Source organism: Drosophila bipectinata, chromosome XR (genome assembly GCF_030179905.1).
Source record: "Drosophila bipectinata strain 14024-0381.07 chromosome XR, DbipHiC1v2, whole genome shotgun sequence".
NCBI lineage: Eukaryota > Metazoa > Arthropoda > Insecta > Diptera > Drosophilidae > Drosophila > Drosophila bipectinata.
The window spans coordinates 5,766,834-5,794,568 of record NC_091735.1 but is presented as its reverse complement, the minus strand read 5'-3'; the positions used below and the strand labels follow the sequence as shown (position 1 = coordinate 5,794,568).

The window sequence follows — 27,735 nt, the reverse complement described above, 5'->3', positions numbered from 1 at the left end:
TCGGTATATTTTACGGTTGTTAAAACGGTCATACTGCACCCCGCACTGTACTGTTGGACAGTACTGTTTGACAATTATAAACATATTGAGATTTTAAATGTTAAACAATTGCCTTAACAAAATCCGTCACATATAAAATATACATAATACCATTCTTAAACAAAATATGTTTTCTGTGACTTGTGTAGCTCCTGTAAATATAGCTCTAATTAAATATTGTGAGTAAATATTTGTAAGTGAAAGTTTTGTATAAACAAAATATTTTCCAGGGGGAAAACGCAACGAAGATCTGATACTTCCTATTAACGATTCTGTCAGCATGACTTTAAGCACAGCTGAGGTGAATATTATCTTAAGAAATATTGATCATATCATTAAAAAAAAATATTAAAATTTTTAAACCTTACATTTCTAAGTTATTCTTATATCCATGAGTATACATACATATATATAAAAGTATGTACAAATGTTTAATACGAAATAATCAAATCTGTTTGTCTGAATAAATGATATACGACTCCAAAGGTAGATCATTTTCAGGTAGTTAGATCATTTTTATCAAATCATTTGACAAAAAGTCTATTATTTCGGGGCCAATTTGCTTAAATTCGAAAGGATTTTCATTCTCAAAATTGAGGATAGTAGACATACTGGAGTCTTAAAGGTTTTTCAACAGGGGTGCGTCAACTTTATTTTTTAATAAAACACAAACGGTTTGACTTTTCAACTAACTTTTTTTTTTATTATCGAATTTGAACATATACATTTAATCATGAAACTCGATTTCTTTCGCATGACCACCGTGTGCACGTTTTACGAAGTCCAATCGTTGAACCCAATTTTCAACCACTTTTTCGCATAAATCGGTCAAAATTCCAGCAATTTCGCGTTCAATATTGGCTCTGAGCTCTTGCAACGTCGCCGGCTTATTGGCATAGACCAATGACTTCACGTAACCTCAAAGAAAATAGTCTAGAGGTGTCAAATCACACGAGCGCGGCGGCCACTCAACCGGTTCATTTCGCGAAATAACACGCTCATTAAACTTAGTTTTCAATATTGCGATTGTAGCGTGTGTTGTGTGGCCCCATCCTGTTGAAAATAAATGTCGTTCACGTCCATTCCATCCAATAGCGGCGAACAAAAATCGTTTATCATATCGCGGTAGCGATTTCCATTCACAGTAACGTGGCGATCGTTATCGTCGACGAAAAAATATGGCCCAATGATGCCGCCAGCATATAATCCGCACCAAACAGTGATTTTTTCGGGATGCAACGGTGCCTCACGAATAGAGGTTTGACAATAACAAGATTTGAAACATCGATGTTTTCTAACAAGATGTTTTATAACATCGAAACTTTCGATGTTTTGGAGCGAAAACATCGATACTAATCGATACATCGAACAAATTTTAAACAAAATAACACAAATTTATTCAAGTTTTAAAATAAAGTAAAGTAAAATAAAGTAAAGTAAAGTAAAATAAAGTAAAAATTAATTAAAGTTGAGATTAAAGTTTCTGTTCATAAAAAGTAATTTGTCTACTACGGCAGGCTTCAGCGAGCACCTCCGATCTGAAATGAGCGGTCCGGCCTTGCTGAACATACGCTCGGAGTCGCAAGAAGTGGCTGGAACGCACATATGCTTCTTGACAATAAATTTCCAAACTTCTTCGTCCGTGTTCTAAAAAATAAGAAAATAATTAATTTTGGCATTCTTGTAGAACATTTTCAAAATACCTTCCAAAAATGCAAAGGATTCAAATCCTCGTCGGTATTTGCTTTAAGCAAATATTGCCTCAGCAAAATAATTGCATCTGCTTTGTTGGAGCTGGGCTTGGACGAAATTGTACTTTGTAGAAATTCAAAATGTGATCGCTTTGGAAGATCGGGTGGTGTTGAATGCGTATTTGTAAATATGGAGGACAATTTTTCTGAAAGTTCTTGTTCTAAAACCTTTGCAGCTCCGTCGGTATTAAAAAGAGTGTAAAAAACCATCTTTTTTAAATCGTGGGACGATTAAAGTTGCTATTATGGGTATGGTCATTTTTTCATAAGCTGCGAACCGTTCAGGCAATCGTTTTAAGGGGAGGGTAAGGTCAAATCATGCGAAAAAAGCCATTTTTTTGTGATTTTTTTCCTGACGACACAGTTAAAATTTATTTATTCAACCAACGGTATATTAAAGTATGACATTAGAAGAATGTTTTATCAAATTTTTACAAAAAAATATTTAAAAATATGACAATGGTAGCAATTGTCCGGACGTGTCGCCAAAAAAAGTTGAATTGCGGTGCCCCTCATAACTCGGTGCTGGATCATGTGAAATCAAAAAATGAAAGTTCATTCGTTAGATAATTGCAATTTTTTAATTTTTTCGAAGACTGTGAAGTGAAAAACACAATTTTTGGGGAAATAATCTGTTAATTTGTCATTGCGAAATCAAAATTATGAACAAAAAAAAAACTCGACAGCGTTACCTCGTAAAATATGTACAGAAATAGTGTTTAAAATTTCAGAAGGATCGGTGCAGTAGTTTTGAAGTTTTGAGGGGTACCCACTTTGATAACGTGAGTTGTGGGAAAACGCTTTAAAGTTTTAAACACAAAAAATCCCGTGTAAAACGTTTATAAGCAACTTCGTTAATAACTAATAACTTCGTCAATTTTGCTTTAATTGACTTGAAATTTTGACACAATATTCTTCAGATATTATGCATTCAATTTAAAAAATAAAAAAATAATGAAAAAAAAAATTTATTACCTTACCCTCCCCTTAATAGTTGCTTTATGACTTCTTTGGCACACTCAGATTTAACTTTGCTACCAAGATGAAACATTTTTTGATGAACTTCTGCTATTATTGGTATAATCAAAGAAACAGTTACCGTTGTATTTCCAGACACTTGCAGAGTTGCATCATTAAATGGTTTTAGAATATCTATAAGTTCGGTAATTTTTTCTATTTCATCTGATGACAACGGAAGTGGAGCTTTAGGTGAATGAAGAAGTACTTGACCAATGTAGGGGTTTAAAATTCTTATCCGTTCCATCATTAAAAATGCGCTGTTCCATCTGGTAGCCACTTCTTGAAGAACACCCAATGGTTTATCCAAATTTTGCGCCTCTTTTAATTTTTCATTTTCCACAGTGCTTGATTTAAAGAAAGACACTTTGCGCTTACATTTAACAAATATTTCATTTAAACTCGCCAACTTTAAAACATCTTGAACAACTAGGTTCAACGTGTGTAAAAAACAAGGCAAATTTTTTATTTGCTACAACTCGCAAGACTTTTTAATTGTGGCATCATTGTCAGTTACGATGCACATAATTTTTTTGTTTATATCCCATTCTGTGATTATAGCTAATATTGTTTCTGATATGTTTTGTGCTGTATGGATTGTAGGCGTCAACAGTTTACGAGTCGTCAAGACTGCCGAGACTAAGTCAAAACTTGTATTTATAAAATGACAAGTTACTGTAATATACCCGTCTAACGATTTTGACGTCCAGCAATCTGCTGTCAAGGATACATGGAAGACGTCTTTTAAAACTAAGTTTAGGCGCTTTTTAATAATATTATAATTTTTGTCAAGAAGCTCATAACGAAAAAATTTTTTGTTGGGTATTTTATAGCGAGCATCTGTATTTTTTTTTTCGGTAGATAAGCGAAATTAAAAAATACACTTCTTTTTATTTTTTTTTTTTAAGGTTGGTTTTTCTTAATTTTTTTTTATAAAAAGCAAAAAAAAAAAAGCGAATTTTTTAAACTAAGCGAAATTAATGATTTAATTGTATTATAATGCAACAAACACAAAAACTCAATAATATACAACTAAATATAATATTTACCTGTTTTTAAACATTAATTGAATCAACTATACATTTTTTTTTGTTTTTTTATATTTTGGATCAGAAACTGCACAACCAACATTCACAAAATTGGCGGGAAAAGTAATCACCTGTTGAGTATTGGACAGAATACTGAGTGATCAACTCAGTGATCAACTGAGTTCCTGTTTTGTAACGCAGTTTGATGAATAATTGAATTTAAACGGTATGATGCAGATCTGCATCACCACCATGTAAAGGGTTAATGGCTGCAAATCAATTGCAATCATTCGGACAATAGCATTGTCTATTGCACTTTTTCGTGCTGAGCCGTTTTCATAGGGTTTTACGTTGCTTATAAATTTATCAAGTTTTGAGTTATGGTCACTCTTGTTTTATTCGTCGCAAAATTTATGTGTATTTTTAAGATTATGTAAAAGATTGGTCCTTTTGTTTTTAACTTGGACGAGCAATGATTGCAAATAACCTCTTGGCCGCCTGGACATTTTTATACCCTTGCAGAGGGTATTATAATTTTGTCCAAAAGTGTGCAACGCAGTGAAGGAGACATCTCGGACCCTATAAAGTATATATATTCTTGATCATCTATTCTTCTCCTATAGCTGGCCATATAACTGAACGATCGGAAATGACCCAACTTTCGTGTTTTGAAGATAGAAAGCTGGAACTTGGTACAAATTCTATTTTTGGTCAGTTTATCCGACCTACCGAATTTCATAACGATCGGCCGACTATATCTTATAGCTGCCATATAACTGAACGATCGGAAATGGTTTTTGGTAGAAATACCAACTTTGGTATGTTTGAAGATAGAAGTTTAGGACTTTTTTTAGATTTTGTATTGTAATAAATTGGATTATATATTCATATTCCCATAAGGAGCGGCCAACTATATCCGATGTTTGCGATATATATCCGGTTTTAACTGCAAGGGTATATACACTTCGGCTCCGCCCGAAGTTAGCTTTCCTTTCTTGTTTAAAATGATTCCACACAAACGAAGCCTCTCTACGACGCTTACCCACTTGGTTTTGCGGTTCCTCGACATTCTCCTTTTCTTTGTCATCCGTTTCTTGTAAATCCTTACTTTCATTTGCCACAACTACAAAAGAAAAAGTATTTAGTTATTAAAATTGAAATAATGTGGAGTGGGAACACAAAAAATATAATTTATTGTGGCATATGTGCATGTGCACGTGACACATAAGAACATTGCACTCATTAAAACTTACCTTTCAGAAATCGGTCCATCGCTTATCTTAAAATAGCACTCAACACCACCAATCAATTGAATTCCGAATAGACGCTCAATTTGAATGATTCTATATTAGTATATTTAATGTAAAATAAATTATACGCAGCTATTGGTACTTACCTCTTTGTCACTTTTTCTTATTGTGAAAAAAGTGATGGGAAAATTTTCAATTCAACCATCGATGTTAAACAAAAATATCGATGTTTATATCGATACTAGAAATTATGCATCGATGTTGGGTATTTTTTTCAAACATCGATACATCGGTAAAACATCGATGGTTCGTCAATAGAGGTGCAAAAACATCGATGTATGGAGACATCAAAAACATCGATGTTTTTAAAAATTAAAAAAATATTTTTTAAATAAGTTAAATAGATAAATAGACATACGGTTTTAATAAAATTCAAAAAAAAATATTTATTTCTTTTGCCTTAAATTAATAACAACAAATTAGATCATTGGTTATTCAGACATTGGTGATTTTTGTTGATAAACATTAATTTGTCAACAATATCTGAGTTAAGGCGGGTCCTGCGGTCGGAAATAATTTTTCCAGCTTTGCTAAAGGCTCTTTCAGACTCGCAGGACGTGGCAGGCACACACATAAATTTTTTTACTACCTCTATGAAGGCCGCCATACTGTTCGAAGACTCCTCAAAGTAGACTCCAAAATCTGCTCATTTACGTACCTCTTCTTTGCTTGTTCTCTTGATAGGGACGGCACAAAAACATCGATGGTCAAAAAAAAACATCGATGTTTTGGAAAATTCAAAAAACATCGATACATCGATGTTTTTAGCACCTCTATTCGTCAAGCCTTTACTCACGAACCACGTATGGGTTGCTTCCTGCACAGTAACGCATATTTTGCTTGTTGACAAATCCATTTAGCCAAAAGTGAGCCTCATCGCTGAAAATGATTTTTCGGAAATCTGCATCATTTTTTGAATTGCTCTTGAGCCCAGTTCACGAATCGGCGTCGCTTCAAATGGTCAATCGGCTTTAGTTCTTGTGTCAGCTTGATCTTATATGGATGTAAGGCAAGATCTTTACGCAAAATTCGCCACAATCACGTCACAAAAAGGCCCAATTGTTGCGAACGTCCTGTGAGCGACACATTCGCGTCTTCTTGAACTGAAGCGCTGGCGGCTGCGATGTTTTCATCACTACGAGCACTTCTTGCTCTCACGGGCACCGGAACGTTATGTAGCGAAAACGTAGACTCAAATTTTGCCACTAGACGGTCGATTTTCGAACGGGCTGGCTTGTTAAATGGACCGTGAAATGGCCGTAATGCTCTTAAAGTAGCAGCAACAGAACGATTATTTTGATAAAAAATTTGCACAATTTGCAATCGCTGATGAGTGTGTAGCGTTCCATGATGAAATGTATAAAATGAAGTTTTATATGTCAAGAGAACAAGGAAAAACATGGCGAAGAGATGAGCGAAGGGTCGTCTCGTACTCAATTTCCGCCTGCATCGTCGCTACGAGCTCCGAAACAGTCCATCGCAGGTCACTGCTGATCTGCAAAATGTTTAAATCCTCAAGCTCCCCGTGGATGGCCTTAAAGTCGCTGAACATGGTGGCTATCTGATCATGTCGCACGTGTAGCATGGCATCATCCACCTTGGAAATAGGCTGAAGAGCTCCTTGGATCCTCTGTAAGTCCTAGAGAATACCCAGGGCCTTGCACTTTAAAATAGCACTCCGGGTTGGAGTGGGTGCTCCTGTGACGGCGCCGCTGGAGTTCATGATTTATTATATTGAATTCCGAACAACCCGAAATAAATTTTATTTGCTCGCGGCGAACACGATCTGTCCCACTGTGTGCTCAAAACCGTAGCGGAATTGTGGAATGTATATATATATGAAGCTATGTGCGAGCGAATGCACTTGCGTTGTGGATCGTAAATATGTATGTGTGCGTGTGAACTAACGTTTATGTTTATGCCTGTATGTATAAACATAACATACTAACTTAATAGCCACTTATGATAATTTTTCACATAACACTGTTTACAAAATTGTTTTGTTTTTGTTTTAGTAATTTGTTTATGTGTATATAAATATATTAACGATCACGTCGGGGTCACCAATGTTTGGTCATTGATGATTTTCAATGCCAGTAAATAAAAATCAGAATTTAATTAAGTTCAACGTTATAAACTTTATTCAGGCCGCATATGAAATTAGGATTTATGAACAGTATGGAAAATCCAATTTAGGATGCGAGCGATGTAAGAAGACGAACGAGAGTGGCGCCAACCTTCCAGAATAGGCTGAGCGGATGCTCGCTAACTTTAAACGCCGAATTAGCAAAGCCGAGCGGCCGAAAGAGAGTCGGCTTGCGACCAACAAAACATCAGTTACTAATTAATTATTATGTTTAAATTAGTTGCTTGCTGCTTGACCCTACAGCTAGTCTAGCCGCGTGTGCTCCTATTAACCAATGTACCGTAATGGCCTTGACCGCCAGACTACAGTCCTGCCTATTAAGGGCGATAAGCATCATCAAGTACCTGCTCTTGCCAGTTCGTCGGCGGCGCAATTACCCTCGTGGTCCCTATGCCTGGGCACCCATATGAGGTGGATGTCATACTGCTCTGCCATCTCGTTAAGAGATCTGCGACAGTTATTTACTGTCCTGGAGCTGGATGAGAATCCGTCAAGGGCTTTGAGTGCCGCCTGACTGTCTGAGAAAATACAGATTGTTTCTTGATTGCCAGTAAGTGCTGGGGATCTCAGTGCTTCTCCGATAGCTATTACTTCTGCTTGGAACACACTATAGTGGTCGGGGAGTCTGAAGGACTCATTTAGACACAGCCGTTCGCAATGGAAACCGCCTCCCACCATTTAATTTTGAACCGTCTGTGTAAATATGGAGGGAACCGGCTGGTCCCGGGATTTGTGTGGCCCATTTCTCCCTTGTTGGAATGGAGACCTTGTATTTAAAGGTGGGATGATCGACAGGTACGCAGTAGCCTGTAGACCCCGTTGGCGTGCAGTGGTGTAGATCTAACTTGGTATGTCCATAGTCAGTCCATTTCCATATGCCTGTCTCGCCTAACCTAATTGCCGATAGCGTGGCTATCTTTACCCACATTATCTCTACCGGTAATAGGTCGAGTATGAATTCTAGGGCATCCGTCGGTGTAGTACGTAGGCTGCCTGTGATACAGACCTCCGCCATCCTTTGCGTTTTCCTAAGTTTCTCTCTAATTGTGGAGTTTGTGAGAGCAGGTAAAAAAGTAAGCAATATAAAAAAAAAAATCATACGTGTGTCGATAGACAAAGGTATTTTGAATATACTGTCAAAATTTCAAAGATTAAGAAATTTTGAGACCGGTTAAGAGTTGTTCGAGTTATGTTTTCGGCCAACTCAAAAAAATCGGTTTCGAGAAAAACGAGTTTAAAGTTTTAAGTAAAGTGGGATATACCTGTGAGGCATCGCCGCAGTATGGAAAATTTCGACACTTAGACACATTTGCCGGACTCTATATTTTGATATGTTATTTTTAAAACCCTAAAGAATTTTTTAAGTGAAAAAAAAAATTTCGATTTTTCCAAAATTCTACTCAGATGTCCCCCCTTGAACAAAACGACACTGAACAGCTGACTTTAAAAGCACGTAGAAAATTAGGAATATTCCGACAAAATCTTCCAAAATGTTTTTATATTTTTTTAGTATTAAAGATACCAAAAAAATAAGAAAAATCAAATTATTTCATTAAAAAAAATATCATTTATACCAAAATTGTATAGTGCAGTGGTCGGCACCCAATACATTGATATCATTTTAATGCATTAGTTTTAGTAAAGAATAGCAGACAGGAGGCTGAGAGCATGACGTTTCATACGTTTAATACTGTGCGTGCGGGCAGCGCTCAGGCAAAGCAATTTCCTATGAACCTGGGATAGGGCCCTGGCGACCACAGCTCTAATGGATTTAATTATTTTACTTTGGAAGATAGCCCTTAAGTTTTCGCATATTTTTATATATAGCTAATATCTGGGAAACTCTCTGGGAAGGACACAACAAGCCTTATTTAAAAACATACATTCCCGTCTGGGCCGTGCTACATCTGGCGTCCCTCAAGAAAGTCATCTTGGCCCGTTGTTATTTACTCTATTTATACCCTTGCAGAGGGTATTATAATTTTGTCCAAAAATGTGCAACGCAGTGAAGGAGACATCTCCGACCCTATGAAGTATATATATTCATGATCAGGATAACCTCCTGAGTTGATATGAGCATATCCAACTGTCCGTCTGTCTGTCTGTTTCTACGCGAACTACATCCTACAGCTGCCATATAACTGGTTTATCGAAAATGGTAAAAACTTTGGTGTTTTTAAAGTTAGAAAGTTCACTTTGTCAATTTTGTATGAATGCTACTTTTAGAAAAATAATACGACATGCCAAATTTCATAAGGATAGGCCGACTACATCATATAGCTGACATATAACCGAAAAATCGGAACTGGTTTTGGTAGAAATACCAACTCTAATATTTTTAAAGATAGAAGCTAGGTACTTTTATTTTAACGTTTGCGATATATATCCGGTTTTAACTGCAAGGGTGTATCAAATTCGACTACGCCCAAAGTTAGCTTTCCTTTCTTGTTATATGTGTTCCAGGGATGTCTTATAGTTGGTTCAGAGGCTTTCCTCGTTTCCGGCTTCCGCCCTGTTGAACAAGGTTCTGCTTGCCGTTTGGAGCGTGGCTAGCTCTGGTGACCACCAGAAGGGTTAAATCCGCTTTTTTTTGGGGCATGCCTTTTTTAAGGCGTTGTTGCATGTTAAGGCGTTGTTAAGTGAATATCCGAGAGGGTTTAGACTTTCTACGGTTTGCGAATAGTCTGGTGGCTGAGATGTAATTTTTTTTTTGCAAGGATTTGTGAATATTTAGACCAGTTAGTTTCCTGAGGTTCTGAAAAATGTCTTATTTAGCTTTTGAAAAGTAAAGATGGTTTTATGTATCTATGGTCGAAGAAAAAGTAAACATCCATATCAGCCAAAATCCCCCTTTGCGTAGTCGGACCATATTAAAGGGATCGAAGAAATATTTAAATTTTGCATGTAAACAGAACAGAACTCTCCAATGCTTCCCCTTACGAGGATCGTGCCAAAAAAGTCTAATGCCGTATATGTAAAGAGTCTTTCAAAGGAAGCAAGTCTGGCAGATGGTAGAGGCACCATATGTAAGCCTTTGTGATTTTTCATCTTTGGCATATCTTTTGGACTTTCTTAAAAATAACTCGCGAACATGAACTACAGAACTCTTTCTGTATCAGGTTGATGACAGAGATTGTGATAAAATTTTGCGTGATAATCCTTGGCAAAAAATTTAAAGATAATTGCTCTAAATCTGGGTTGATTGGGTTGGGCCTAAAATGGGTTGATTTTGTGGTTGATACGCGTCCAGATGTGATGGCCGGTTTGCGTAGATTTAGAGCTATTTATGGGTTGAACTTCTTTATGTGGATGTTGTGAGCCATGTGCATCTTGGGAAAATGCCTTCTCTTAAGTTTCCGTTAAAGACCCTGGTGAACCGATCTGGACACATAGTCATCGTCAGTTTGATCACGCTGTCTGTGATCATATCTGGACCGAAGCTTGCCTGACATGGATAGTCTTAGCTACTTCCACAATTTCTGGAAGTAGAAGTGGGGTTCTGTTGTTCCGCTTGGTGCTGAGTAGGTCTGCGTCGGGAAGAGGTGTTCTACAATGACTTTTATTATGGCTGCTTCTTAGGCCGTTCCCCACGGATCTTGCTCTGCAGCGTCGTACATTTTAAGAAAGCACCTTGTTTTTCCCTCCTTTATCAGCTTCCTCAGGATCTTTCTTTTTTCAGCAAAGTTCTCTCATTTCTGTTCGAGTTCCGGCCTTTCTCTGGTTCTTTGATGCAGCCTTATGACACTCTCTACGCGCTATCTCCAGGGACCCCCAGAGCACCATGAAGCCTTGAGTGTTCAGCAGGGCTACGTCGAAAGTCGCAAAGGTCTCTTGGAGGGTGCGACCAGTGGCGTTGGCGCAGGATGAGCCATTTTCCTCCGCGCAGGCGTTAAAGTCGCTTGCAATCACCACCTTGGATTCGTGCATCACGTCCTGGGCTATCTCGCCCATGGTGTGAGAGAACAGCTGCAGAGTGAAGTGCAGGGGCAGGGGCAGTCGCTCACTTTGGCCCGGATGAAGCCTATGACACTTAAAGTACTTTCGGGTTGGCCGTCTGGAGCCCAGATTTCTGCTGATTTGGCGGAGTCTTTGATATAATTTTGGGTATCAGTTTTTTTATACGGCTCGCTGATTAGGGCTATATCTGCCTGCTTCTCTCTTAACACCTGCTCAAGTGTGCAGCTGCACAGAGGAAGCACTTTGCCTCGTTTTTGCAGAAAGCCACTTTGTGTTCTGGTTTCCACCATCTGAGACACCAATTGCTTCTGTCCGTATGTTTTTTGCAGAAAACGGCGATGTGCCCGAAGCTAAGAAACCTGAAGCAACGGCGCTGGGCCGTGCGCTTCCTGACTCTGCACATGGTCTATCCTATCCTAATCCTGCCCTCGGACAGAATCTTAGATGGAGATTTGACTCCACCCTGATGGCCTCCTCCTGAGCCCGCATCGAGCTCAGAAAGCTGCCACTATTTCGTTCTTGGTGATTAGGTCGTCCAGGTCGCGGAACTCCAGGATGGTCTCATTTGTGACCGCTCGCATGCTGGCTGCCTTGCCTAGCACCTGGGATGGCGTCTGCCGCAGCTTGAGCGCGTTTGCCTCCTTAGTTACTACCAGTTCCAGCAAGAGTTTGTGTGGCCTTTGACCGTGTGGCTGATCTTTATGACGCTTTGGCTAACATCGTGTAGCTAACCATCTTGCCGGCGGGTGACTTAACGCCTTTTCTTCCAGCTATTTGGTTTGCTCTTTGTGGAGAAGGGATCTCCGCTGGGCCTTTCGTTCTCGCTACCTCGCTGTAGGGGCTCGTTCTGGTGTTGGCGTTTAAGGGGAGGGTAAGGTATTAAATTTTTTTTTTTTCATTTTTTTTTTATTTTTTAAATTGAATGCATAATATCTGAAGAATATTGTGTCAAAATTTCAAGTCAATTAAAGCAAAATTGACGAAGTTATTAGTTATTGACGAAGTTGCTTGCAAACGTTTTACACTGGATTTTTTTGTGTTTAAAACTTTAAAGCGTTTTTCCCACAACTCACGTTTTCAAAGTCGGTGCCCCTAAAAACTTCAAAACTACTGCACCGATCCTTTTGAAATTTTAAACACCATTTCTGTACATATTTTACGAGGTAACGCTGTCGAGTTTTTTTTTTTTTGTTCATAATTTTGATTTCGCAATGACAAATTAACCGATTTTTTCCCAAAAATTGAGTTTTTCACTTCAAAGTCTTCGAAAAAATTAAAAAATTGCAATTTTCAAAAAACCTTTACAGCGTTACCTGGGGCGAACTATTATTTAACGAATGAATTTTCATTTTTTGATTACAAATGATCCAGCACCGAGTTATGAGGGGCACCGCAATTCAACTTTTTTTGGCGACACGTCCGGACAATTGCTACCATTGCCATATTTTTAAATATTTTTTTGTAAAAATTTGATAAAACATTCTTCTAATGTCATACTTTAATATACCGTTGGTTGAATAAATAAATTTTAACTGTGTCGTCAGGAAAAAAATCACAAAAACATGGCTTTTTTTGCATGATTTGACCTTACCCTCCCCTTAAGCGTCGCTTCGTGAACTATTACTGCCCACGCTTCCCACTTCCCACTTCCCTTCTGGTTTGGGCCGGTGAGGGTCTGGTCCTTCAGTAACTCCTTCAATCCCGCGAAAGAGTTCTTCATTATCTGGTTGATGCTTCTTACCTTTTGGTCGTTAACCTTTTGCCAAAAGGTCTTTCAACATCGCGTCCATCTCGTCGATGTAAGTTTGAGAAGTTTTGGTCTTTTTCTGCGGTTGGGAACTACATGGCGAGGACAGATGATCCCGGCGTATGATCGCTCGCCATTTGCTTGGGAGGCGTTCCTTTCATTTGGTTTCCTCGCCCGAACCTCGCCTGAAGCTTCTTTAAGGGGGGACATCTGAGTAACAGGCAAAAAAAAAACGGATTTTCTGGATTTTTTTTGGCCAAATCAAAACAGCTAATCGAAAATTTGTAAATGAGGTTTCATTATATTGTATTTAAGGTACACAATAAAATTTTTTTTTAATAAATCGAAAACAAAATGGCGGCCCTGCAGTCCTTATTCGTAGGCCCTTTTTTTTAAAGGGGGTCCATGGCCGAACACCTAACGTCCTTAATTTTTGATCTAGAACAAAATATCAAGTTTGGTTAGTTTCTGTATCTCAACGGCTATCGACACACGTAGGATTTTTTCGATATATTAATTTTTTGCAAAATAGTGAGTGATTGAACAAAATTTTTAATTTTCACGAACAAAAAACGTCACAAAATTGTTGATAAAAAAAAAAGTAAGCAAGTATTCTGAGTATACTGTCAACATTTTAGATCGATAGGATAAGAGTTGTTCGAGTTATGTGTTCGGCCAACTCAAAAAAAGTGGTTTCGAGAAAAACGCGTTTAAAGTTTTAAGTACTGTGGGATATACCTGTGAGGCCTCGCCGCAGAATGAAAAATTTCGACACTTAGACACATTTGCCGGACTCTATTTTTTGATATGTCATTTTTAAGACCCTAAAGAATTTTTTAAGCGAAAAATAAAATTTCGATTTTTTCAAAATTCTACTCAGATGTCCCCCCTTAAGGGGTCACTTGTAGCTATCACCGGTTTCTGGGACACCAAAGCTACGATGGCAGTTATACCGCCTCTACTCGGTCGCCAGTGCCCCATTTCCCGCATGTACCGCCGCGGCTTTGGGGTTGCCATTCGGTCAGGTCCGCTACCTTTAACCCCTTGACTACCTCTCTCTCTCTCTCTTGGCGTCCTGCGCGGATGGTACGGGTGTACCGGGCTAATACACCTAGTTAATGCAGGCGACCTCTGCCGGCGTCGGTTTTTGCTTCCCCTGAAAGCGCTAGCTGGCGCCCTCTAATCCAATAGAGCCAGTGCTTACCTTTTTCGGCCCTGACTTAGGTGTCAATATCCGAGACAGAAGCCACCAGCGTACTAGAACCGCTCGTCCTTCAGCAGCGGCTTGAAAGGTCCGTTCAACCTCTTCACACCATATTCCATATACTTCAGGTATTTCAATATTTTTGATAAAATTCTGGCGGCTGTTGGCTTTAGTTGTTTATCCATATCAGCCAAAATCCCTCTTTGCTTATTAGGACCATATATTTAAGGAATCGAAGCAGTATTTATTTTTCCGCGGCAACATTTAAAAAATAATTTATAAAAGATTAAACGTATTATTTTCCTGATAGCCGATTCACGTTGCCGCAACTCTTCACATATAATAACAAACTGTAGTATTGCCAAATTTGTTTAAGATTTCTTACTAGCAAAGCTCTTTTAAATATACAAAGGCACTTTATTAGTGCTTTTTTAAACTTTTATGTTAACGATAGCGAAAAAACACACTATTTTTTTCGCGTAGGAGATGTTGTCTTTCTTAGTTTCCCGCTACTTACACACATACACACCACTTACTGGAAATATATTGTTGGATTAAGCAAATATAAGTGGAGTTAGTAGCTCCAATATTCACATTTTATCCCACATACGATTAACCTCCAAAACCGAAGTCTAGTTGTAGCGCCAGTTTATCAATGTTTTTGGGGAATTATTTAATTTTAAACTATTCCAAAGCTAATCTACACCTACAATTCAAAATTCAGCCAAATCAGACAATTTTTACTTTTTAAACTGCTTCCATACTAAATTGATTCAGTTGTTTTTTATACCCTTGCAGAGGGTATTATAATTTTGTCCAAAAGTGTGCAACGCAGTGAAGGAGACATCTCCGACCCTATAAAGTATATATATTCTTGATCAGGATCACCTCCTGAGTTGATATGAGCATGTCCGTCTGTCTGTCTGTTTCTACGCGAACTAGTCTCTCAGTTTTAAAGCTAGCGACTTGAAACTTTGCACACACCCTTCTTTCCTTTGCACGCAGTATATAAGTCGGAACGGCCCGGATCGGCCGACTATATCCTATAGCTGCCATATAACTGATTGATCGGAAATGGTATAACTTCGGTGTTTTTAGAGTTAGAGAGTTAAAATTTTACACGAGCGCTATTTTTGGCAACATAATACGACATGCCAAATTTCGTAAGGATCGGCCGACTATATCCTATAGCTGTCATATAACTGAACGATCGGAAATGACCCAACTTTCGTGTTTTTGAAGATAGAAAGCTGGAACTTGGTACAGATTATATTCTTGGTCAGTTAATCCGACCTACCAAGTTTCATAACGATCGGCCATATAACTGAACGATCGGAAATGGTTTTTGGTAGAAATACCAACTTTGGTACTTTTGAAGATAGAAGCTTAAGACTTATTTTTAGATTTTGTATTGTAATAAATTGGATTATATATTCATATTCCCATAAGGATCGGCCAACAATATCCGATGTTTGCGACATATATCCGGTTTAAACTGCAAGGGTATATAAACTTCGGCTCCGCCCGAAGTTAGCTTTCCTTTCTTGTTTTCAAGTGAAAAAGTATGCAACAAAATGTTTTTGCTAAGAATTCGTAACTTTAAACTTTAGAGGTAAGTAAGTTATTAAGTCACAAGCTTCGATCTTCAAAAATACCAAAGTTGGGACATTTACGATCGTTCAGTCATGTGGCAGCTATAGGATTTATTCGTTTTATATTCGTTTTTGTAACATGCTAGACTAGCAAATCTTGATCAGCAAACAAAATGCAGCCAACCTGGTGGACTTTTAAATTAGTTAAAGACATTTATGTTTTTATTGTTCTCGGCTTTTTCTTTGAATTCTGTTTTCGGAGACAAAAAAGATAGAACTGGACTCCTATTGTACCCACGCTTTTGTGCCATGCCCACTCCCGCTCGTAAACATGAAATATTGTTGTAGCGTCAGTTCGCTTTAGTGTTTAGAAAAATTTTTTAATGAAAAACTATTCTAATGATTAATCAATACCAACAAATGGTTACAAGAGTATGAGTGAAGCATACTGGAAACTTTTAGGTACGTCTCACCCCGTAAAGGTGAAAAGGGATAAAGCGAATAAGTAAAAAAAGGTAAACGGTTAAAACAGCGTGTAATAATAAATTAATAAGTTAAACTAAGAAAGGACGGCTTGAGTTACCATATTATGTTATACCTCAGCCCATCCATCCACACTTTAACTAACCTTAAAAAATGTGGCAGGAAAAACACATTTTTTTGTTCACGCAAATACTGTGCTGGTCCAAGTTCCGAGATACACGCGAATTAGTTCCGAAAAATTATAACACTTTAGTATGGAAGTCGGTATGTAAGCTACGGAAAAAGTTTTGGCAACAAAACTTCTTAAAAATATTTTTATGTACTGGCGCTATAGATATATGTTGGACGGAGGCGGTAGGGGGCATGACAAAAGTTTAAAGTAATTTGACCTGCGCTTCTGTCGTAGGAATCTTCATGCCAAATCCAATAGTTTTAACTCGTATAGATCTCAGAGATCGATGCGTTCATACGGGCAGACGGACATGGCTATATCGACTCGGCTGTTGATGCTGATCAAAAATAAATGTATACTTCATGGGTTCGGAGAGGATTCCCTTTCTATGTTATAATCATATAAACGAATAAAATATATCCTTGTACTCTATTAGTACCGGGTATAAAAAAAAAACTTGGGTATATTTTAAGAAAAAAACCAAAATTCTTGTGCGAAATTTGATATTCCAATAGACATAAATATTAAAGACAGAAAAAATGCTAAGTATTATATATTTTCCTTCCATGTACTTATACGAAACTATGCAGCTGTGCGCCAAGACAACAATAACTGCGTCTAAAAGCTTTTATTCGAATATAATGTGGATATTGGCGAAGAAGTTCCATTTAAAGAAAATACACGAATTTCGCGATGTTAAAATGAAGGTAAAACAAGAAAGAAAAGCTTACTTCGGGCGGAACCGAAGTTTATATACCCTTGCAGTTAATACCGGATATATATCGCAAACATCGGATATAGATGGCCGCTCCTTATGAGAATATCATAATAAAATCAATTGATTACAATAAAATAGCTAAAAAAAAGTACTAAGCTTCTATCTTCAAAAATACCAAAGATGGTATTTCTACCAAATACCATTTCAAATCGTTCAGTTATGTGGCAGCTATAAGATATAGTCGACCGATCGTTTTGAAATTTGATAGGTCGGATTAACTGACCAAAACTAAAATCTGAGGATGATCCTGACCAAAACTAAAATCTGTACCAAGTTCCAGCTTTCTATCTTCATAACACAAAAGTTGGGTCACTTCCGATCGTACAGTAATATGGCAGCTATAGGAAATAGTCGGCCGATCCTCATGAAATTTGGCATGTAGTATTATTCTGCCAAAGCTCTCGTATAAAATTTGAACTCTCTAACTTTAAAAACATCAAAGTTTTACCACTTCCGATCAATCCGTTATATGGCAGCTATAGGATATAATCGGCCGATTCAAGCCGATAGCTTTAAAACTGAGAGACTAGTTCGCGTAGAAACAGACAGACGAACCGACGGACAGACGGACATGCTCATATCAACTCAGGAGATGATCCTGATCAAGAATATATATACTTTATAGGGTCCTTCACTGCGTTGCACACTTTTGGACAAAATTATAATACCCTCTGCAGGGGTATAACAATGAATAAGATAATTCAATGTGGATGTATTAATGTTTAAAATTACTCGCTTAGGAATTTTTAAGAGCAAAAAAGTCCCGTTTTTTTTCAAATAAATCAAGATTTTGAGGGTGATAGAAAAATTTCAAACACGGTTTTATACTAAATTCGACCTAATGAAGAATTCCTACTAGGTCTCTCTAAAAGTTCCAAATCACAGTCGCACTGTGTTAGTGGTGGTGGAGCGACGCTTAATGAAGCCATGCTGACATCGAAAGATAATCGAAGAGCAAAAGTGTTGAAAATGAGGAGTAATTAGTTTTTCAAATAACTTTGGAATTGACGACAATTTAGAGATTTAGTTGGCAGCATCGGACTTTTCCCTTTTTTATGTTATGTAAGGGAATTATAAAAAATTCCTTTCACTTAAGGGGAAAACTCGAGGTTTTCAAAGATAAGTTGAAAAGTCTTAGAAGAAGTTTGCACAGAGCCCTGGCACAGTATTTTAGCACACAGCCTGGTACTCCGTCGGCGCCTGGCGAATAAATGGGTTTGACCTTTAAAGATCAGATAATAAGCTATTCTCGGAGAAAAACGGACAGAAAATAAGATTTGCTGATTGAATGTTGTATGCGTAAGGCTGATCTGTCAATTTAGGCGGAGAATAAGTTGTTTAAAAAAATTCTGCGAATAGATAATGCAATAGCCTGATCAGAGGTCGCAGATAAATTTTCAAACGTAAGCAGTGGTGGGAAAGTTATATGTGTAAGCTTTGTGTTTACAAAATTATAAAACTGCTTCGGATCCTGAGTAAATTGTATCCGGCAGCGGCGTATATAATTCCTGTGACATTCAGCGTTATGCACGGTAAAATTTGACCGTGCTAGTAGATATCTTGAGAAATCAATACAACTGCGGGTTTTATATTTATATTTTAGTAAGAGCCTGTTTTTGGTATTTTTTAGGTTAGTGAGGCGTCTTGTAAACCAAGGAGAAATTTTTGAAGCGGACGGATATTTCCATGGCACACAGGAGTCAAAAAATGTATTCAAAGTACAGTAAAATTTCCAGTTTTCCAGCGCAAAACTGCAAACCCTGGAAAACTCGACACGCAGAAATGGCCTGGGAGAAAACGCGCAAAAACAGTGCTAGTAGAAACAGTCAGTAAAAAATATAAAATCCCACCACTCTTTAATATTGAACAGCCAGACGCAGTTTAATCGACAGCCCTATGCCACAGCGCAAAGTACCTAAGGATTTTCCTAAGCCACACAGCTTGAGCTGTGTTTTCTATGTCAGACCAAAAAAAATGAGGATGGCCTCGCTTTTCAGATGGCCTTTTTATACCCTTGCAGAGGGTATTATAATTTTGTCCAAAAATGTGCAACGTAGTGAAGGAGACATCTCCGACCCTCTGAAGTATATATATTCATGATCAGGATAACCTCCTGAGTTGATATGAGCATATCCAACTGTCCGTCTGTCTGTCTGTTTTTACGCGAACTACATCCTACATCCGCCATGTTTTAAAGTAAGAGAGTTCACTTTGTCAATTTTGTATGAATGCTACTTTTAGAAAAATAATACGACATGCCAAATTTCATAAGGATAGGCCGACTACATCATATAGCTGACATATAACCGAAAAATCGGAACTGGTTTTGGTGGAAATACCAACTCTAATATTTTTAAAGATAGAAGTTAGGTACTTTTATTTTAACGTTTGCGATATATATCCGGTTTTAACTGCAAGGGTGTATCAAATTCGACTACGCCCAAAGTTAGCTTTCCTTTCTTGTTATATGTGTTCCAGGGATGTCTTATAGTTGGTTCAGAGGCTTTCCTCGTTTCCGGCTTCCGCCCTGTTGAACAAGGTTCTGCTTGCCGTTTGGAGCGTGGCTAGCTCTGGTGACCACCAGAAGGGTTAAATCCGCTTTTTTTTGGGGCATGCCTTTTTTAAGGCGTTGTTGCATGTTAAGGCGTTGTTAAGTGAATATCCGAGAGGGTTTAGACTTTCTACGGTTTGCGAATAGTCTGGTGGCTGAGGTGTAATTTTTTTTTTGCAAGGATTTGTGAATATTTAGACCAGTTAGTTTCCTGAGGTTCTGAAAAATGTCTTATTTAGCTTTTGAAAAGTAAAGATGGTTTTATGTATCTATGGTCGAAGAAAAAGTGCTGATTCAGCACTCTCCAATGAGATGCAGAGCTGAGTATCCGTTTCGATACTAGTGTTAAATCTATCGATACTTTTCGGTTTTTAATAATAAAAGTGGGGTCATTTTCTCTATTGAAGAGGAACGAGTTTGAACTGAGTATAAAGTCAAAAAGAGACTCACCGCGGCCGTTTGTGTTCGTGCTCGTCAACTGAGTGTGGTGAGCATTGGCGTCGCATCCTTTCACGAGGCCATAGTACCCGGGTCGGAGTTGGCTGAAACTCCACGCTTACCGCCGCCATGTCATGCAGGCTCTAGTTTTACCTTCTGAACCTGCTATTAGTAGCTGTTAGTCCTTGGTCCCTAGTCCAGAGACCCTTCCTACTACTATACTCAGGTTTCCTGGACCAGGGCGATGTCGGCTCCATCCTCAGCGAGATGAAGCAATAGGGCAACCGAGCCGAGGCTGATGGAGGTATGTTAATCACCCTCCACACCGCGACCTCTTCGTCGTCGGAGATTTCAGGCCACAGCCTTGAAAATTGCCTGGAACCATCTCACGTCTTTGCATACGGGTGCTGGGCCCGGTTCCCTGACCAGGATTTCGAAGCACTTTGTGGCTAGGGTGGATTTCACCCATTTCCACATATCCCCCCGAATCCAGCCTTTGGGGTTGCCTCGGTCGATGACACCGACGAGGATGCGGCTTTTGGCTATCTCCGCAAAAACCTTTTTGATTGCGTTCTTAATAGCTTTGCCGTTGGTCCTCCCGGCATGTCCTGGAAGCGCACCCGCTTGGGCTGCGGTCGTTTCTTCTTTGGTTCTGTTTTCCGAACTTCGGTTCTGCCGAAGATGTGGGCTTCGGCGTCATGCCATATAAAGGTAGCACACTCTTGCCCATTCTACCTTTTTGAGCTACTTTTGGGCTAGGTAAAAATACCAAATGCCATTCGCGATCATTTCATATGATCATCATAATATGGCAGCTTTAGGATACCGTCTGCCGTTGCATTCATAGGTCGGTCATTTTAAAAATAACTTTATTTGTTAATGATATTAAAACTAAAAAATTCGAAATGTTGCGGTCTAAATGGATTGACCTGACCGATTAATAAATATTGACAAATTCTTTAGTGCTTCGACTTTATTATAGTAATTTTAAGAAATAGTAAATATAGTAAGTATTAAAATTAAAGAACGAGAAAAATTTAAAAAATATGTTGCGTTTCATTAAATTATTAGTGTGTCCGTTTATCCATATCAGCCAAAATTCCCCTTTGCGTAGTCGGACCATATTAAAGGGATCGAAGAAATATTTAAATTTTGCATGTAAACAGAACAGAACTCTCCAATGCTTCCCCTTACGAGGATCGTGCCAAAGAAGTCTAATGCCGTATATGTAAAGAGTCTTTCAAAGGAAGCAAGTCTGGCAGATGGTAGAGGCACCATATGTAAGCCTTTGTGATTTTTCATCTTTGGCATATCTTTTGGACTTTCTTAAAAAGAACTCGCGAACATGAACTACAGAACTCTTTCTGTATCAGGTTGATGACAGAGATTGTGATAAAATTTTGCGTGATAATCCTTGGCAAACAATTTAAAGATAATTGCTCTAAATCTGGGTTGATTGGGTTGGGCCTAAAATGGGTTGATTTTGTGGTTGATACGCGTCCAGATGTGATGGCCGGTTTGCGTAGATTTAGAGCTATTTATGGGTTGAACTTCTTTATGTGGATGTTGTGAGCCATGTGCATCTTGGGAAAATGCCTTCTCTTAAGTTTCCGTTAATGATCGTGATCATATCTGGACCGAAGCTTGCCTGACATGGATAGTCTTAGCTACTTCTATAATTTCTGGAAGTAGAAGTGGGGTTCTGTTGTTCCGCTTGGTGCTGAGTAGGTCTGCGTCGGGAAGAGGTGTTCTACAATGACTTTTATTATGGCTGCTTCTTAGGCCGTTCCCCACGGATCTTGCTCTGCAGCGTCGTACATTTTAAGAAAGCACCTTGTTTTTCCCTCCTTTATCAGCTTCCTCAGGATCTTTCTTTTTTCAGCAAAGTTCTCTCATTTCTGTTCGAGTTCCGGCCTTTCTCTGGTTCTTTGATGCAGCCTTATGACACTCTCTACGCGCTATCTCCAGGGACCCCCAGAGCACCATGAAGCCTTGAGTGTTCAGCAGGGCTACGTCTAAAGTCGCAAAGGTCTCTTGGAGGGTGCGACCAGTGGCGTTGGCGCAGGATGAGCCATTTTCCTCCGCGCAGGCGTTAAAGTCGCTTGCGATAACCACCTTGGATTCGTGCATCCCGTCCTGGGCTATCTCGCCCAGGGTGTGAGAGAACAGCTGCAGAGTGAAGTGCAGGGGCAGGGGCAGTCGCTCACTTTGGCCCGGATGAAGCCTATGACACTTAACGTACTTTCGGGCTGGCCGTCTGGAGCCCAGATTTCTGCTGATTTGGCGGAGTCTTTGATATAATTTTGGGTATCAGTTTTTTTATACGGCTCGCTGATTAGGGCTATATCTGCCTGCTTCTCTCTTAACACCTGCTCAAGTGTGCAGCTGCACAGAGGAAGCACTTTGCCTCGTTTCTGCAGAAAGCCACTTTGTGTTCTGGTTTCCACCATCTGAGACACCAATTGCTTCTGTCCGTATGTTTTTTGCAGATAGCGGCGATGTGCCCGAAGCTAAGAAACCTGAAGCAACGGCGCTGGGCCGTGCGCTTCCTGGCTCTGCACATGGTCTATCCTATCCTAATCCTGCCCTCGGACAGAATCTTAGATGGAGATTTGACTCCATCCTGATGGCCTCCTCCTGAGCCCGCATCGAGCTCAGAAAGCTGCCACTATTTCGTTCTTGGTGATTAGGTCGTCCAGGTCGCGGAACTCCAGGATGGTCTCATTTGTGACCGCTCGCATGCTGGCTGCCTCGCCTAGCACCTGGGATGGCGTCTGCCGCTGCTTGAGCGCGTTTGCCTCCTTAGTTACCACCAGTTCCAGCAAGAGTTTGTGTGGCTTTTGACCGTGTGGCTGATCTTTATGACGCTTTGGCTAACATCGTGTAGCTAACCATCTTGCCGGCGGGTGACTTAACGCATTTTCTTTCAGCTATTTGGTTTGCTCTTTGTGGATGAGGGATCTCCGCTAGGCCTTTCGTTCTCGCTACCTCGCTGTAGAGGCTCGTTCTGGTGTTGGCGTTTAAGCGTCGCTTCGTGAACTATTACTGCCCACGCTTCCCGGCTGCATCCGCACCTAGCACTTCCCTTCTGGGTTGGTCCTTCAGAAACTCCTTCAATCCCGCGAAAGAGTTCTTCATTATCTGGTTGATGCTTCTTACCTTTTGGTCGTTAACCTTTTGCCAAAAGGTCTATCAACATCGCGTCCATCTCGTCGATGTGAGTTTGAGAAGTTTTGGTCTTTTTCTGCGGTTGGGAACTACATGGCGAGGACAGATGATCCCGGCGTATGATCGCTCGCCATTTGCTTGGGAGGGGTTTCTTTCATTTGGTTTCCTCGCCCGAACCTCGCCTGAAGCTTCTTTAAGGGGTCACTTGTAGCTATCACCGGTTACCGGTTTCTGGGACACTGGTCAAGTGCGCCGCCGGCGGAGCAGTTTTTTTTTTTAATATAAGTTTGGGCTTCCATAATCCTTGCCCTGGCCGCGGAAATTTACGCGTGGGGGCTTCCGCTATTGTGGGTGACACCTGGAATTGTATTGTTTCTACCTTCAATTCCGTTTTTTTTTTTAATTTTATACTTGCTGCCAGGATTGCAATTTATACCTCCTGCCAGGCGACATAGCTGCCACCCAATGGCGCAGATGTAGACCACGCCGCCGCCCAGTGTGGGTCAGACGCTGCGTGTTTTTTAGATCCATCCATCCATTTTAGGAAATCCATCAAAGCTACGATGGGAGTTGTACCACCTCTACTCGGTCGCCAGTGCCCCATTTCCCGCATGTACCGCCGCGGCTTTGGGGTTGGCATTCGGTCAGGTCCGCTACCTTTAACACCTTGACTACCTCTCTCTCTCTCTTGGCGTCCTGCGCGGATGGTACGGCTGTACTGAGCTAATACAGGTCCGTTCAACCTCTTCACACCATATTCCATATACTTCAGGTATTTCAATATTTTTGATAAAATTCTGGCGGCTGTTGGCTTTAGTTGTTTATCCATATCAGCCAAAATCCCTCTTTGCTTATTAGGACCATATATTTAAGGAATCGAAGCAGTATTTATTTTTCCGCGGCAACATTTAAAAAATAATTTATAAAAGATTAAACGTATTATTTTCCTGATAGCCGATTCACGTTGCCGCAACTCTTCACATATAATAACAAACTGTAGTATTGCCAAATTTGTTTAAGATTTCTTACTAGCAAAGCTCTTTTAAATATACAAAGGCACTTTATTAGTGCTTTTTTAAACTTTTATGTTAACGATAGCGAAAAAACACACTATTTTTTTCGCGTAGGAGATGTTGTCTTTCTTAGTTTCCCGCTACTTACACACTTACACACCACTTACTGGAAATATATTGTTGGATTAAGCAAATATAAGTGGAATTAGTAGCTCCATTATTCACATTTTATCCCACATACGATTAACCCCCAAAACCGAAGTCTAGTTGTAGCGCCAGTTTATCAATGTTTTTGGGGAATTATTTAATTTTAAACTATTTCAAAGCTAATCTACACCTACAATTCAAAATTCAGCCAAATCAGACAATTTTTACTTTTTAAACTGCTTCCATACTAAATTGATTCAGTTGTTTTTTTTTTTTCAAGCGAAAAAGTATGCAACAAAATGTTTTTGCTAAGAATCCGTAACTTTAAACTTTAGAGGTAAGTAAGTTATTAGGTCACAAGCTTCGATCTTCAAAAATACCAAAGTTGGGACATTTACAATCGTTCAGTCATGTGGCAGCTATAGGATTTATTCGTTTTATATTCGTTTTTGTAACATGCTAGACTAGCAAATCTTGATCAGCAAACAAAATGCAGCCAACCTGGTGGACTTTTAAATTAGTTAAAGACATTTATGTTTTTATTGTTCTCGGCTTTTTCTTTGAATTCTGTTTTCGGAGACAAAAAAGATAGAACTGGACTCCTATTGTACCCACGCTTTTGTGCCATGCCCACTCCCGCTCGTAAACATGAAATATTGTTGTAGCGCCAGTTCGCTTTAGTGTTTAGAAAAATTTTTTAATGAAAAACTATTCTAATGATTAATCAATACCAACAAATGGTTACAAGAGTATGAGTGAAGCATACTGGAAACTTTTAGGTACGTCTCACCCCGTAAAGGTGAAAAGCGATAAAGCGAATAAGTAAAAAAAGGTAAACGGTTAAAACAGTGTGTAATAATAAATTAATAAGTTAAACTAAGAAAGGACGGCTTGAGTTACCATATTATGTTATACCTCAGCCCATCCATCCACACTTTAACTAACCTTAAAAAATGTGGCGGGAAAAACACATTTTTTTGTTCACGCAAATACTGTGCGAGTCCAAGTTCCGAGATACACGCGAATTAGTTCCGAAAAATTATAACACTTTAGTATGGAAGTCGGTATGTAAGCTACGGAAAAAGTTTTGGCAACAAAACTTCTTAAAAATATTTTTATGTACTGGCGCTATAGATATATGTTGGACGGAGGCGGTAGGGGGCATGACAAAAGTTTAAAGTAATTTGACCTGCGCTTCTGTCGTAGGAATCTTTATGCCAAATCCAATAGTTTTATCTCGTATAGATCTCAGAGATCGATGCGTTCATACGGGCAGACGGACATGGCTATATCCACTCGGCTGTTGATGCTGATCAAAAATATATGTATACTTCATGGGTTCGGAGAGGATTCCCTTTCTATGTTATAATCATATACACGAATAAAATATATCCTTGTACTCTATTAGTACCGGGTATAAAAAATAACTCGTGCTCGCACTTTTGGGTATATTTTAAGAAAAAAACCAAAATTCTTGTGCGAAATTTGATATTCCAATAGAGATAAATATTATAGACAGAAAAAATGCTAAGTATTATATTTTCTTTCCATGTACTTATACGAAACTATGCAGCTGTGCGCCAAGACAACAATAACTGCGTCCAAAAGCTTTTATTCGAACATAATGTGGCTAAATGGCAAAGAAGTTCCGTTTGAAGAAAATACACGAATTTCGCGATGTTTAAATGAAGGTAAAACAATGAATAAAATAATTCAATGTGGATGTATTAATGATTTTTTCAATTAAGTTCATCGCCTGGCTATACGTACTGGTTCTCAAAAAATACCACTGTCATGGAAAATTCACGTTGAGTCTTTTAATAACTTTCCTACCGCAGCAGGACTGGCTTCAAGCGCCGCTGGTTATGCTTGTTTGGTTTATTCATTAGCTTGCTTGTACGGCATTTCCTTAAATGATGAGTTAACTACTGTAGCTCGACAAGGAAGTGGGTCGGCATGTCGCAGCTTATATGGTGGATTCGTCCAATGGCATCGAGGAAATTTAGATAGTGGATTGGACTCTGTCGCTAAACAAGTTGTGTCATCAACATTTTGGCCAAATATGCATGTGATTATTTTAGTCGTCAATGATCAACGTAAAAATACTGGTTCTACGCTAGGAATGCAACGTTCTGTTCAAACGTCTCAACTAATTCAGTATCGTGCTGATAAAATAGTCCCCGAAAGAGTGAATCAATTAAAATCAGCAATTCACAAACGTGACTTTGATACGTTCGCTAAGATTACAATGACAGAGTCGAATCAATTTCATGCTATCGCTTTGGACACTTATCCTCCGTGTGTTTATATGAACGAGGTATCACATGCAATTGTGTCGTTTGTTCACGCTTTTAATGAATTAATGGGAAGCTTGCATGCTGCTTATACCTTCGATGCCGGGCCCAACGCGTGCTTGTATGTTTTGAAAGAGAATATTTCAAAGGTGATGTATGCAATAAATAAAGCATTTCCAAATGATTTAATGGAAAGTTCAGACTACATAAGAGGTATTTCCTTATCAAATCTGGACATAAAAACAGAAGACAATAGCTTTCGGAAAAAGATGGAATTGTTAAAAATTCAACCAGAAAATGCATTGAAGTATATAATTCACACAAAAGTTGGAGATGGCCCTCGACTCCTCAGAGCTAATGCACATTAATTCAAAAAGAAATCTTATTCTATATGAATGCCTTATATGAATTAAAGCCTTTAACCTTTTAGCTTTAAGTTGGATATGTCCCGCGACTCCTAAGAGATAATGGACGTTGATTCAAAAAACTTCGTATTCTATATGAATGCCTTATATGAGCCTTTAACTTTTTCTTTTTATTTAATTTTTTTGGTAGTAGGTAAAAGGTAGTAGTGGTAGTAGTTTAGCATCTTAAGTTTAAATATTCACTTAAAAATTTAACTTATTAAAATAATGTGCTGGGTTGAATAAAAACTTTGTTCTGTTAAACACAGTGAAATAATTATTTACATTTTTCTGTGACTTTCTTTTTGGTTTGTTGGTACACTGTTTCGGAACATTTGTATCATGTTTTAAATTTATAACTATTGTGAGGAGATTTAGTTTCCCCGCACGCCAATGCAAGGAAAAAAGGCCTAGCCGTGAGTCAGTAAGAGCGGTAAGGGTACAGCGCCGCCGCGCCGTGGGAAAGCAGAACGGCGGCGTCAGCTTTGTTTAGAAA

At 38.9% G+C, this 27,735-nt stretch overlaps 1 protein-coding gene across 1 annotated transcript; it reads left to right on the top strand.

The window, feature by feature from the left end:
• Positions 1 to 27,523, top strand: Mvd (mevalonate diphosphate decarboxylase). Its single transcript, XM_043211244.2, has 4 exons — positions 1 to 218; positions 270 to 340; positions 26,115 to 26,232; positions 26,290 to 27,523. The coding sequence occupies exons 1-4, from the start codon at positions 167 to 169 to the stop codon at positions 27,201 to 27,203; spliced, it is 1,155 nt and encodes a 384-aa protein (XP_043067179.1). The 5' UTR covers positions 1 to 166; the 3' UTR covers positions 27,204 to 27,523.
• Positions 27,524 to 27,735: the final 212 nt, after the last annotated feature.